The sequence below is a fragment of the Acanthochromis polyacanthus genome, chromosome 5 (genome assembly GCF_021347895.1).
Source record: "Acanthochromis polyacanthus isolate Apoly-LR-REF ecotype Palm Island chromosome 5, KAUST_Apoly_ChrSc, whole genome shotgun sequence".
NCBI classification, from domain to species: domain Eukaryota; kingdom Metazoa; phylum Chordata; class Actinopteri; family Pomacentridae; genus Acanthochromis; species Acanthochromis polyacanthus.
The window spans coordinates 1,148,447-1,162,725 of record NC_067117.1 but is presented as its reverse complement, the minus strand read 5'-3'; the positions used below and the strand labels follow the sequence as shown (position 1 = coordinate 1,162,725).

Sequence of the window (14,279 nt, the reverse complement as noted above, 5' to 3'; positions counted from 1 at the left end):
ACAATTTCTCTAAATTATTTTGGACAAATTTGGACTCAGTTTGATTATGATAACATTTTTAAAGCCTCTGCAGACTTTTCCTCTCTACTCTTTTGTTTCTTTTTGTGGTGATTTTGCATCTTTTTTGTGTTGATTTAGTGTCTTTTTGTGGTGATTTTACATCTTTTTGTGCTGATCTTCAGTCTGTTTGTGGTGGAGTGGCTCCTTGAGTTCTGCCCTCCACTCAGACCTGTTTTGTTATCGGGGATTATTTTGATGACGGTATAAAGTGGTTATTCTAATCACCACTTAGTGAGATGATTACCGTTCTCCAGATAAAGGCTGTGGGACAAAATGAACAAATTAGGAGCACAGATGCATCCATGAAACCCTGTCGGATGTTTTATGTCAATGGAGAGGGCAAAAATACACAAAATCACCACAAAAAGACCCAAAATCACCACAAAAACACACATAATCACCACAGAAAGACACAAAATCGCCACAGAAAGACACAAAATCGCCACAGAAAGACACAAAATCGCCACAGAAAGACACAAAATCGCCACAAAAACATTCAAGGTCATCACAGAAACACACAAAACCACCTAAATTAGCCACAAAAAAATGAAAAATCACCAGGAAGACACAAAACCGCTACAAAGAAACTAAAAATTTCCTTAAATGGATCTAAAATCACAACAGAGAGAAACAAAATCCTCACAAATAGACCTAAAATCATTACAAATAGACCTAAAATCATTAGAAATAGACCTAAAATCCGAACAGAAACACACTAAATCGTGGCTGATGTAAACTCACTCAGCACACGTCCTGCTTTCAACCCAAACAAACGCTGCTGCCTGATTAGCATTTAGACGAGAGGCGAGGGGATAAACACAGCCGTCCTAACGACGCTGATAAATGAGAGCTGATTGGTTATTAATTAGCCAATTAAAGCCCATCTCCATATTTAGATCCGATTATGGAAAACTGCAGAGAAAAATAATGGGTTTGGCAACAAGAGAAGATGAAAGTTAACGTGAAGCGTCAGGTCTGGTTAGAGTTTGCTTCACTGGAGTGTTGGACCTGCTGGCTCCCCCTTCTGGCAGACAGAGGTACTGCACACACACAGTGGATGTATGATAATGGAATGCGCTTTATAAAGACGATCAGCTGAGGTTCTAAGGTTCTGGACCCATAAAAAGATAAAGAATAAGAAAATGACTCAGCAGACTAACTGTACAAACAGGACACATAAACACTGTAAAAAATATTTAAAAATCAGTAGAAAAGGGGTGGAAGTCTGGCAGCAAGAAAACATACATTAGAGGAACATAGTAGGATACAGTAATGGTCAAAAACTGGAACAACAGAGACAATAATGGCAACTATCTGGACAATAATGATTTAATTAGTAAAACTGTAACTTTAAAGTGTTTACACATTTTAAAGTTTTTACTGATTTTTAGATTCTTGTAAACAAACAGACTGAACCGACCTCAGACTGTTGATGAACTTTAATCCTTTAAACTGATTTCTGAACTTCCTCACACAGCATCAAACTACGTCTCTGGTTATTGGTCAGACTGAGAATCTGTTTCTTTTCTGAACCTTTTAAAGAATGTTTTGTCTTTAGGAACAAACTTAACGTTTTGTTGCTTCAGATAAAATCTGTTCAGTCGGATTAAAGTCTAACGGATCGTCTCAGAAGGTCAAAGTCATAAAAGACATGGTTTGATAGAAATGAACATCTCTGTAGCTTCAGTCAGCCGGGAGATGTTTTTATTTCCACCTGGATGGAGACCGATGATGTCCTGCTTCTACATATTCATCCCTGGAGTCGAGTCACTTTTTACTTCAGGTCGAGTCCATGACAGCTTTCTGGTCCGTGGAGACATCAGATGAAGACCCGTCCATGTGGAAACAGCTTCAGTGTCACGCACATGAAGCCTCCAGTAGGTCAGGGTTAGGGTTAAAGTACCGCTTCTGTTTGTACTGGACTACAAACATGGAGGTCTGAGCTGTGATGATCCACCATGAAGCTGATGGAGCCTTTAGACTGTTTCTGCTGAAAAACATTCGTACGAACAGCATGTAGCATGAAGCTAATCTGCTCTCACATGACCTGCTGTAAACTGTTTTATATATAGAAATATTACAGATATTTATTGTTAGCATAAATGATGTTTGATTCACTAGAATACACATAATGAGGTTAATAAACAGTAAACATGATTCAGACTTTACTGTTTAAATGTCATTCTCAAATATACATTTACTACAAGTTTATATCATCCTCCTTTACTGGATGTTATCAGTAATCATCATGATGCTGCCTCCACCATGCTTCACGTCATGATGCTGCCTCCACCGTGCTTCACGTCATGATGCTGCCTCCACCGTGCTTCACGTCATGATGCTGCCTCCACCGTGCTTCACGTCATGATGCTGCCTCCACCGTGCTTCACGTCATGATGCTGCCTCCACCGTGCTTCACGTCATGATGCTGCCTCCACCGTGCTTCACGTCATGATGCTGCCTCCACCGTGCTTCACGTCATGATGCTGCCTCCACCGTGCTTCACGTCATGATGCTGCCTCCACCGTGCTTCACGTCATGATGCTGCCTCCACCGTGCTTCACGTCATGATGCTGCCTCCACCGTGCTTCACATCATGATGCTGCTAAACCAGCTAAAAGGACAAATATTTTACTACTAACAACATACATAATAATTACTACACACATTTATTTCTACAGTTTTGAACTCTGAAGTATTCTGCTCCTCTTTGCTCCACTTGATTCCAGATTTTCATCTTTTCTTGTTGATTTGTTTAGAAAGAATCATTTGTTCCCTGATGCTACATGAGGCTGGATTTGGAAAATGTGTTTGTCTTTTTATTTTAAACAAATGAAGATGCTCCTTTTGAAATAATTAACAAATGAACCTCATCTCCACATTTCAGTCTCTGAAGGAAACACCTGGAGATAAATCAGCTGATCTACTAATCAGATCAGGATCATTTCTGGCTGGAGTTGTAACTGATGAAAACCAAACGATCTGTCTTCACTTTGTTTCTGTTCTCTGCTCTGTAAGATGAACGTTCTCGTTGTTGGAAACGTTCCAGATGAAAGTTCTTTTCTGTTGAATCTAACTGATGTTTGTGTTTCCTTCAGGTTGGTACAGAGGATTCTCCACCAGGAGGCCAAACGTTAAGGTGAGTCTCCTGATTCATTCATTCTGCTGTGGAACTATGACTCCTTCTAGACCTGATTAGTGGAACTATGACTCCTTCTAGACCTGATTTGTGGTACTATGACTCCTTCTAGACCTCCTGATTAGTGGTACTATGACTCCTTCTAGACCTGATTAGTGGAACTATGACTCCTTCTAGACCTCCTGATTAGTGGTACTATGACTCCTTCTAGACCTCCTGATTAGTGGAACTATGACTCCTTCTAGACCTCCTGATTAGTGGAACTATGACTCCTTCTAGACCTGATTAGTGGTACTATGACTCCTTCTAGACCTCCTGATTAGTGGTACTATGACTCCTTCTAGACCTGATTAGTGGAACTATGACTCCTTCTAGACCTGATTTGTGGTACTATGACTCCTTCTAGACCTCCTGATTAGTGGTACTATGACTCCTTCTAGACCTCCTGATTAGTGGAACTATGACTCCTTCTGGACCTCCTGATTAGTGGAACTATGACTCCTTCTAGACCTCCTGATTAGTGGAACTATGACTCCTTCTAGACCTGATTAGTGGTACTATGACTCCTTCTAGACCTCCTGATTAGTGGAACTATGACTCCTTCTAGACCTGATTAGTGGTACTATGACTCCTTCTAGACCTCCTGATTAGTGGTACTATGACTCCTTCTAGACCTCCTGATTAGTGGAACTATGACTCCTTCTAGACCTCCTGATTAGTGGAACTATGACTCCTTCTAGACCTGATTAGTGGAACTATGACTCCTTCTAGACCTCCTGATTAGTGGAACTATGACTCCTTCTAGACCTGATTAGTGGTACTATGACTCCTTCTAGACCTCCTGATTAGTGGAACTATGACTCCTTCTAGACCTCCTGATTAGTGGAACTATGACTCCTTCTAGACCTCCTGATTAGTGGTACTATGACTCCTTCTGGACCTCCTGATTAGTGGTACTGTGACTCCTTCTAGACCTGCAGATCATTTAGAACCATGTTCATCAGTTAGACTGACTGGAATCACAGCTGGTCTGAGTTTTCAAGTTTTTCTGATCGAGTCTTTCTAAAGTTTTATTTCTTGATTGTTCTAAAGGAAAGAACTCGACTTGTCAGCTTTGGAGCAGCTCAGTAATTAAGACGTGATTTTAAATAATTTGACGTTTCAGTGATTTCTTCCAGACTGAACCATCAGAGCAGATTATGACTCAACTGTGGAATAAAAAGTGAGACTCGTCAGTAAAAACCTGATATTTAATCCTATTAAAGTGTTTTAAATCTGCAACAACAGGAGAGAATGTTTTGTAAAGACTTCAGCAGAAACCTCGTCTATCTGACCTTGAAGAGTTCAGATCTGATGGTTTTTATTTTCTATTGAGTCTGTGAAGTAGAAAGATGAACGGATGAACATATGAACGGATGAACATATGAACGGATGAACATATGAATGGATGAAAAAGTGAAAGGATGAAAAAGTGAAAGGATGAAAGAATGAATGGATGAAAAGATGAACAGATGAAAGGATCAAGTTTTAGTCGTTTTATGTCACTTTGGGATTGTTTTGTGGAACGTTCGGTTGATTTACACCTTTTGCGTCAGTTTAGTGGTGTTCATCTTTTTGTAGTCGTTTTACGTCACATTTTTGTCTTTTCTGTCCTTTTGTGGTTGTTTTGGAAGCATTGTGGTCATTTTATGTAACATTTTGGAGGTGTTTTTTGTGGACATTTTACACCCTTTTTCATCATTTAGTGTTTGTTTTGCGTCATATTACACCAAGTCAATTGAAAAGAACCGGGATTGTTACATGTGATGAGATATTTGATCATTTTTAATGCACAGAGTTTCATTTATTCATTTCTAGTTTGTGTGAGGTCAATTATGTTTTAGAATTTAAGGATAATCAGTCAGACCCGGGATGTTTTCTCACATTCCAGCCTGGAGCCTCCAAACAGAACAAAGACTTTAATTAATCTCCTCCAGGATGAATCCATCATTCAGACAGCAGCACCAACAAACTACCTGAGACGCCATTTAAACACTCTGACCTGCTTCAGCCTAAAGGACAGACACACAGCTACGCTACACTAACACCAAGACACACAACACGACAACAAAGAGGCAGAAAAAGACCAAAAATAGAGAAAATCAACCAGAGAGACAGAACCAAACAAAAAGACTGTTGGATGCAAAATGACTGCAAAAGACACAAAACATCCACAAAGACACACAAAAAAGATGCAAAACAAACACAATTGGACACAAAGTTAACACACAAACGCACAAAATGGTCAGAAAGAGATTAAAAAATGACTGAAAGAAACAAAAGCAAAATCATGACAGACGCAAAAAAAATACAAAACGTTTCTATCAGGTCGATGCTGCATCACATTTATCAGCCGAAAGCAAGAGAAAACTGCTGAAAACAAGAGAAAACTGCTGAAAACAAGAGAAAACTGCTGAAAACAAGAGAAAACTGCTGAAAACAGTGTTAAAATCAGCTAAAAAACATGTTGTTACATGGAAGTAGTTCTGCGTTTTGCGTCCTAAATCTTTGCTGTTCGGCGGCTGGAGAAGCTTTTATGTGAATTGTGACTGTTGGTTTTCATTCTTATTCTAGTGGCTGTTTGAGACTGAATCTATTTCAGGACTTTTTCTCCACGTCCTGCAGAACGGAGCTTCTCGCTGTTTCACGTCCACTTTAAGTGTTCGTACTCCTGAACCAATAATCTGGCTTCAGATGTAGGAAGGAAAAATAAATACATTAAAAAGTGGCAGATAAATACATTCCAACTGTGGAAAACTGTAGCGTTCAGAATTATTAATAACAACAACCATAGACTGTATATAAAGATGGACATAGCATCTGGCTCCAAAAATGAAGCCCACCCGGAAGTGTCAAAAACTTGCAATATCACGCCGTCCACTAGGGTTGGCTCCAAAAAGCTTTTTCTCCATAGACCCCAATTCATTTTTGGAAAAAATAAAATTTGATAGACTGATGTTCTACAGCTCAGGATTTTTTTCCTGTTAGTTTTCATGGTCAAAATGAGAGATCAGGTGGCCGATCTTAAAATAAATCAATGCTGAATTTTAAATAAATCGTTAAAGTTGACGGAGCCAGGGGGCGTGGCTATAATTGATAGACAGCAACAGAAGCCTCTGCGGTAAAATGTGGGCGGGATAAGAGAGTCCTCAGCCAATCCTGCCCCTCGTTGCTCTCCGGTCCAGTCTGTTTGATGACGCTTTTTACGTCACTGGCTCCAAAAAATCCAGAACGGCGACCAGGAAGTAGCAAAATCCGGGCTTCATTTTCTCGGCGTTGAACCCAACGGGTGACGTCACGGTTAGTTCACGTCTGACAACAACACATATCTGAAAAATGAAGATATTTCTTTAAACCATTAAAGCAGGTAAAAAACACAACAACACAGTAGATGTTCAGTCTGGGCTCTTTAAGGTCACATGACGGTACAATCTCAGCTCTTTTGATTTCTTGTCTAGCTGAAAATGTTCCTCCTCCAGATGTTCCTCCTCCCTGCTCTCTGACTTTAATCTTCTGTCTCTGCAGGGGCTTTTTCCTTCCACCTACGTCCATCTGAAGAAGGCCGTGGTCACCAACAGAGGGTGAGTTCAGACGTTTCATCACATCAACACACGTCTGAAGCAGAGTTTACAGATGTGCTTCAACATGTGGCTCAGAGCATTAAAGCTGCACAACCACAGGAACGTCTGGGCGTTGTTGTGCCTCATTTTACTTGTCTTTGTGTCTCGCTTTAGTTGGTTTTTGCTTCATTTTGATTGTATTTTTTGCCTAATTTTTGTTGTTTTTGCCTCATTTTAGTTGTCTTGTTCCTCGTTTTGGTTGTTTTTAGTCTCTTTAAGTCTCTTTGTGGTCATTTAGTGTCTCTTTGTGGTCATTTTGTGTCTCTTTGTGGTCATTTTGTGTCTCTTTGTGGCCATTTAGTGTCTCTTTGTGGCCATTTAGTGTCTCTTTGTGGTCATTTTGTGTCTCTTTGTGGCCATTTTGTGTCTCTTTGTGGCCATTTAGTGTCTCTTTGTGGTCATTTTGTGTCTCTTTGTGGCCATTTTGTGTGTCTTTGTGGCCATTTAGTGTCTCTTTGTGGTCATTTTGTGTCTCTTTGTGGCCATTTAGTGTCTCTTTGTGGCCATTTAGTGTCTCTTTGTGGTCATTTATGTGTCTCTTTGTGGCCATTTAGTGTCTCTTTGTGGCCATTTTGTGTCTCTTTGTGGCCATTTAGTGTCTCTTTGTGGTCATTTTGTGTCTCTTTGTGGCCATTTAGTGTCTCTTTGTGGTCATTTTGTGTCTCTTTGTGGCCATTTTGTGTCTCTTTGTGGCCATTTAGTGTCTCTTTGTGGTCATTTATGTGTCTCTTTGTGGCCATTTAGTGTCTCTTTGTGGTCATTTTGTGTCTCTTTGTGGCCATTTTGTGTCTCTTTGTGGCCATTTAGTGTCTCTTTGTGGTCATTTTGTGTCTCTTTGTGGCCATTTTGTGTCTCTTTGTGGCCATTTAGTGTCTCTTTGTGGTCATTTTGTGTCTCTTTGTGGCCATTTAGTGTCTCTTTGTGGTCATTTTGTGTCTCTTTGTGGCCATTTTGTGTCTCTTTGTGGCCATTTAGTGTCTCTTTGTGGTCATTTTGTGTCTCTTTGTGGCCATTTAGTGTCTCTTTGTGGTCATTTTGTGTCTCTTTGTGGCCATTTTGTGTCTCTTTGTGGCCATTTAGTGTCTCTTTGTGGCCATTTAGTGTCTCTTTGTGGTCATTTTGTGTCTCTTTGTGGCCATTTTGTGTCTCTTTGTGGCCATTTAGTGTCTCTTTGTGGTCATTTTGTGTCTCTTTGTGGCCATTTAGTGTCTCTTTGTGGTCATTTTGTGTCTCTTTGTGGCCATTTTGTGTCTCTTTGTGGCCATTTTGTGTCTCTTTGTGGTCATTTTGTGTCTCTTTGTGGCCATTTAGTGTCTCTTTGTGGCCATTTAGTGTCTCTTTGTGGTCATTTTGTGTCTCTTTGTGGCCATTTAGTGTCTCTTTGTGGCCATTTTGTGTCTCTTTGTGGCCATTTTGTGTCTCTTTGTGGCCATTTTGTGTCTCTTTGTGGCCATTTAGTGTCTCTTTGTGGCCATTTATGTGTCTCTTTGTGGTCATTTTGTGTCTCTTTGTGGTCATTTTGTGTCTCTTTGTGGTCATTTTGTGTCTCTTTGTGGTCATTTAGTGTCTCTTTGTGGTCATTTTGTGTCTCTTTGTGGCCATTTAGTGTCTCTTTGTGGTCATTTTGTGTCTCTTTGTGGCCATTTAGTGTCTCTTTGTGGTCATTTTGTGTCTCTTTGTGGCCATTTTGTGTCTCTTTGTGGCCATTTAGTGTCTCTTTGTGGTCATTTATGTGTCTCTTTGTGGCCATTTAGTGTCTCTTTGTGGTCATTTTGTGTCTCTTTGTGGCCATTTTGTGTCTCTTTGTGGCCATTTAGTGTCTCTTTGTGGTCATTTTGTGTCTCTTTGTGGCCATTTTGTGTCTCTTTGTGGCCATTTAGTGTCTCTTTGTGGTCATTTTGTGTCTCTTTGTGGCCATTTTGTGTCTCTTTGTGGTCATTTTGTGTCTCTTTGTGGCCATTTTGTGTCTCTTTGTGGCCATTTAGTGTCTCTTTGTGGCCATTTAGTGTCTCTTTGTGGCCATTTTGTGTCTCTTTGTGGCCATTTTGTGTCTCTTTGTGGCCATTTAGTGTCTCTTTGTGGTCATTTTGTGTCTCTTTGTGGCCATTTAGTGTCTCTTTGTGGTCATTTTGTGTCTCTTTGTGGCCATTTTGTGTCTCTTTGTGGCCATTTTGTGTCTCTTTGTGGTCATTTTGTGTCTCTTTGTGGCCATTTAGTGTCTCTTTGTGGTCATTTTGTGTCTCTTTGTGGCCATTTAGTGTCTCTTTGTGGCCATTTAGTGTCTCTTTGTGGTCATTTTGTGTCTCTTTGTGGCCATTTAGTGTCTCTTTGTGGCCATTTTGTGTCTCTTTGTGGCCATTTAGTGTCTCTTTGTGGCCATTTAGTGTCTCTTTGTGGCCATTTAGTGTCTCTTTGTGGTCATTTTGTGTCTCTTTGTGGCCATTTAGTGTCTCTTTGTGGCCATTTTGTGTCTCTTTGTGGTCATTTATGTGTCTCTTTGTGGTCATTTTGTGTCTCTTTGTGGTCATTTAGTGTCTCTTTGTGGTCATTTTTGCGTGTCTTTGTTTCGTTTTCATCGTATTTTGGATCCATGTCTAGTTTTGGGTTCTGGAGAGGAACCCGTTGACTCCATCAGTAGTTCATTGATCGGTTCTTCTCATTCAAAGAGCAGAAAGACTCGACAGTAAATCAGTGTTTGCTGGCAGCTGCAGTTTTTCAAGGTTCTTGGCAGGTTGTTGGTTTAATTCAAACATCGTAGACGACTTTGGACGTTTTTTACATTTATTACCTGATCTGGATCGTTGGACCAGAATTTAAATGATGCAAACCAATGATGATTTTTAAACGTAGTAGTTTTGTGCTTCATTTAGTTTTGGTTTTTTTTACCTCATTTTAGTAGTTTATTTCCTTCATTTTGGTTGTTTTTGCCTCATCTTAGTTGTTTTTTGTTTTTGCTTTTTTTTTGCCTCATTTTCTGTATTTTGGGACGCAGCATGAAGCATTTTCTTTAAAAGCTGAAGCGTCACAGCAAATGTACGAAGGAACCAACGAGGTTTATCATGGAGGCTGAACAGCATGAGATGAAGATCTCTGAGGCTTTTCAGATGCTTTAGAAATGATGAAAATGACGTAAAACCGTCGTCCTAACGTGATCACAGCAGCAGATGTGACTCAACTGAAGGTCTGAAGGTTGATTCTTGAAGCTTTAATTCTACTTGTGGCTGAAAACAATCGTCTGGTTGGGTAAAGAACTGATCAGATGATGCTTTTCTGCATCTTTAAGCCACGTCACTGATCTGCTGGTACAGATGCTTTCTCTCTGCTGTGGCTTTACTTCCTTCCTCTCCAGGCTGCTTTGATGGATCTGTTTCCTCTTGTTTTGTCTCTGAAGAAGCTGCTGATTCTCCTCCAAGTTCAAGAGTACAGATTTTCCTGCATTAGCACATTAGCATAGCGACGGGAGGCTGCAGATGAATCGGAGCTACGGAGCGTGTCCTCATTTGCATGAGAGTTCTGTAATTAAAGGCAGCCAGTAAATTAATTAGAGTCAGTGAATCCTTAGCTGGTTCCAGTCGGTCCTCGGGGCAAACCAAGAGTTTAAAGTCAGACTTGTAGAGGATCCACATCCAGTCATGGAGCTCTAATTCACAGAGAGGACATTTAGGTGCTGATGTAAGGATTTAAAACAATAATCAGTCAGTTTGGTTTGAACACATCATTAAAATGACTTAAAGCTTCCAGACAGAGTTTATATGGAGGCCCCCAGACAGTCAGGAACACGTTTTAAATATTTAATGTGTTTAAAGGCTTTGCTTCTTCGTTAGACAGGAACTAAATCCATCACAGCGTTTATCTTTCCTCTTAAAACATTCATTTTTAGCACAGTTTTTGTATTTATTATGTGTTATTGTGGTTTTATTCTCATCTTGTCAAAGTTTTTTATCCATTTATGGAGAGTTTCCCTGAAAAGACACACTTCAAACACAAAGTTATTAAAATCAGTCCAAAATATTTATAATAATAATAATTCTAGAAAAAAACATTTCTGCATCTGCAAAATAATTTCACAATAATACCACCACTGTGATGCTACAACAAAGGAATCAATTAATTAGAAAATTTAAACACAACATTAGCAATCTATTATTATTAGTGTTATTATAGGTAATTTCATAGCTTTTTAAAAAATAAACGTCCTTCATGAAACATGGAAAAAACACAAACATGATTTAATGTCAAATTAAAGCTGGACATTTGTCTTTTGATTATGGAAAATGATCATTTTTAAATTAAACGGTTGTTTTCCATTGTTTTTCTGTGTTTTTTAGCGAGAAGATTATCGTTTTCCACAGTTTTTCTTTCTTTTTCTTTACAGTACATGTAGGTGTAAGAATAATACTTTTATAGCTATGCTGTCTAAATACTAAATGTAATTCTGGTCATAAATGAAAGATCTTAGCTTGTTTTAAGTCCCTTTTGGACTGAAGGTAGATGATGGAGAAACCCACTGATCTACAGAACATCGTTTAAAAGCAAAGTTTATTCTGACTTTTCCACCCGGTGAGACACTACAGCAGCATCATGGTCTGGGCTTTCTAGAAGTGATAGATGTTGGTGTTCATAGAGGTATTCTGCTACAGACGGAATAGTTGATGCTCTCTCACTCGTCTCTGATCTCTTTCTGATCGGACTAATCGCTGCTCTCTTCATTAAGCTTTAATGAACACAAACAACCTTAATGGAAGTCTTCCTGCTGTCTGCAGCAGAAACCTCCTTCCTGTCAGACGTTCATGTCTATATTTAAAAATGCAACGTGGAGCAAAATGTTTTATGGCTTTTAATTTGTTCATGCTGAGTTTGAACACTGTTGGGATGTTGTGAAGCTTCTCTGCAGAATAAATAATGTCAGAGCTGATGTCTGTGAACATGAAGCAGCAGAACACGATCAGAATACACCTGAAAGCACAGCTGGAGGAATGGATTTATGAATAATGCCCATCAAGTCTGGATTCATGTTGAAATATAGATTTTTTCTGTTTTACAGTTCAGGAAAACTCTTTACACCAACACCTAGACCTCTATGAACATCGAGACCTCTGTGAACACCTAGACCTCTGTGAACACCTAGACCTGTATGAACACCTAGACCTCTGTGAACATCTAGACCTGTATGAACACCTAGACCTCTATGAACAGTTAGACCTCTGTGAACACCTAGACCTCTATGAACATCTAGACCTCTGTGAACACCTAGACCTCTGTGAACACCTAGACCTCTATGAACAGTTAGACCTCTATGAACACCTAGACCTCTGTGAACACCTAGACCTGTATGAACACCTAGACCTCTATGAACATCGAGACCTCTGTGAACACCTAGACCTCTATGAACATCTAGACCTCTGTGAAGACCTAGACCTCTGTGAACACCTAGACCTGTATGAACACCTAGACCTGTATGAACACCTAGACCTCTGTGAACACCTAGACCTCTATGAACATCTAGACCTCTGTGAACACCTCGACCTGTATGAACACCTAGACCTGTATGAACACCTAGACCTCTATGAACACCTAGACCTCTGTGAACACCTAGACCTCTATGAACATCTAGACCTCTGTGAACACCTAGACCTCTGTGAACACCTAGACCTCTATGAACAGTTAGACCTCTATGAACACCTAGACCTCTGTGAACACCTAGACCTGTATGAACACCTAGACCTCTATGAACATCGAGACCTCTGTGAACACCTAGACCTCTATGAACATCTAGACCTCTGTGAACACCTAGACCTCTGTGAACACCTAGACCTGTATGAACACCTAGACCTCTATGAACAGTTAGACCTCTGTGAACACCTAGACCTCTATGAACATCGAGACCTCTGTGAACACCTAGACCTCTATGAACACCTAGACCTCTGTGAACACCTAGACCTCTGTGAACACCTAGACCTCTATGAACACCTAGACCTCTATGAACACCTAGACCTCTGTGAACACCTAGACCTCTATGAACATCGAGACCTCTGTGAACACCTAGACCTCTATGAACATCGAGACCTCTGTGAACACCTAGACCTCTATGAACACCTAGACCTCTGTGAACACCTAGACCTCTATGAACACCTAGACCTCTGTGAACACCTAGACCTCTGTGAACACCTAGACCTGTATGAACACCTAGACCTCTATGAACATCTAGACCTCTGTGAACACCTAGACCTCTGTGAACATCTAGACCTCTGTGAACACCTAGACCTGTATGAACACCTAGACCTCTATGAACATCTAGACCTCTGTGAACACCTAGACCTCTATGAACAGTTAGACCTCTGTGAACACCTAGACCTCTATGAGCATCTAGACCTCTGTGAACACCTAGACCTCTGTGAACACCTAGACCTCTATGAACAGTTAGACCTCTATGAACACCTAGACCTCTGTGAACACCTAGACCTCTGTGAACACCTAGACCTCTGTGAACACCTAGACCTCTATGAACATCTAGACCTGTATGAACACCTAGACCTGTATGAACATCTAGACCTGTATGAACACCTAGACCTCTGTGAACACCTAGACCTGTATGAACACCTAGACCTCTATGAACAGTTAGACCTCTGTGAACACCTAGACCTCTGTGAACACCTAGACCTCTGTGAACACCTAGACCTCTGTGAACACCTAGACCTGTATGAACACCTAGACCTCTGTGAACACCTAGACCTCTGTGAACACCTAGACCTCTGTGAACACCTAGACCTCTGTGAACACCTAGACCTCTATGAACACCAACATCTATCACTTCTAGAAAGTTCAGAGCATGATACTGCCACCTCCATGCTTGATGGTAGGTTTGGTGTTCTTGGGGTTGAAGGCTTCATCTTCTCTCTTCCAAACATTTTTTTTCTGGTCAAATCAATAATTTTTGTTTGTTTTATATGAAAAAATCAAACCATGGCTGTTTTTGTACAAAGATTCATGTTTCATTGATTCCATCTTGGTAAATCCAGAGTTCCAGGAGTCAGTGGAGTCCACAGACTGATGATATAAATGGTCTTTACAGTGGCTCTAACTCATGTTCAGGACTGGATAGAATTCATCCAGATCAGTGATGCTAGTACAGGTGGAATGCTTTCCATTTTCTCAGATAGCAGCTCCTCCACATAAACACCCACTCATGTTCTCAGAGTCGTCCATGTCAGGAGTTCATGGAGGTCTTTAAGAACCGCTGAACAAACTGACAGGAGGACTTGGCTGCAGGATAAAGAACTTTAAATCGGTTCAGGTAGGCAGACAGAGGCGTCCATCGAGGAGTCGATGAATCCAACAAACTAATGAGCAGAAACACGAGTAGGATGGAACCACGTGGAGGTAAACCACCAGGGAGGAAGGTAATGAAGCTCAGGTGGAAC

General features: G+C 40.4%; 1 protein-coding gene and 2 long non-coding RNA genes across 14 annotated transcripts in view; 1 reads left to right on the top strand and 2 right to left on the bottom strand.

The window, feature by feature from the left end:
* LOC127534113 (dedicator of cytokinesis protein 3-like) overlaps nt 1-14,279 on the top strand; it is a 65,863-nt gene that overhangs the window by 49,787 nt on the left and 1,797 nt on the right. For both annotated transcript variants that reach the window (XM_051948541.1, XM_051948542.1), the window contains exons 3-4: nt 3,159-3,199; nt 6,764-6,819. In XM_051948541.1, the coding sequence (XP_051804501.1) occupies nt 3,159-3,199; nt 6,764-6,819 (97 nt within the window). The remainder of the gene's footprint in view (nt 1-3,158; nt 3,200-6,763; nt 6,820-14,279) is intronic.
* On the bottom strand, nt 3,241-4,166 carry LOC127534114 (uncharacterized). Of its 10 annotated transcripts, XR_007942080.1 has the most exons (5): nt 4,038-4,166; nt 3,840-3,941; nt 3,608-3,743; nt 3,379-3,446; nt 3,291-3,347 (listed from the first exon to the last, which is right to left on the bottom strand). It is a non-coding gene; the product is annotated as an uncharacterized LOC127534114 (long non-coding RNA). The 10 variants fall into 10 exon arrangements; XR_007942079.1 differs by having other exon boundaries at nt 3,241-3,480; nt 3,874-4,006; XR_007942077.1 differs by having other exon boundaries at nt 3,243-3,480; nt 3,840-4,006; nt 4,072-4,159.
* LOC127534115 (uncharacterized) lies at nt 12,409-13,737 on the bottom strand. Of its 2 annotated transcripts, none has more exons than XR_007942081.1 (3): nt 13,501-13,737; nt 12,925-13,032; nt 12,409-12,870 (listed from the first exon to the last, which is right to left on the bottom strand). It is a non-coding gene; the product is annotated as an uncharacterized LOC127534115 (long non-coding RNA). The 2 variants fall into 2 exon arrangements; XR_007942082.1 differs by lacking the exon at nt 13,501-13,737 and adding an exon at nt 13,285-13,366 and having other exon boundaries at nt 12,925-13,014.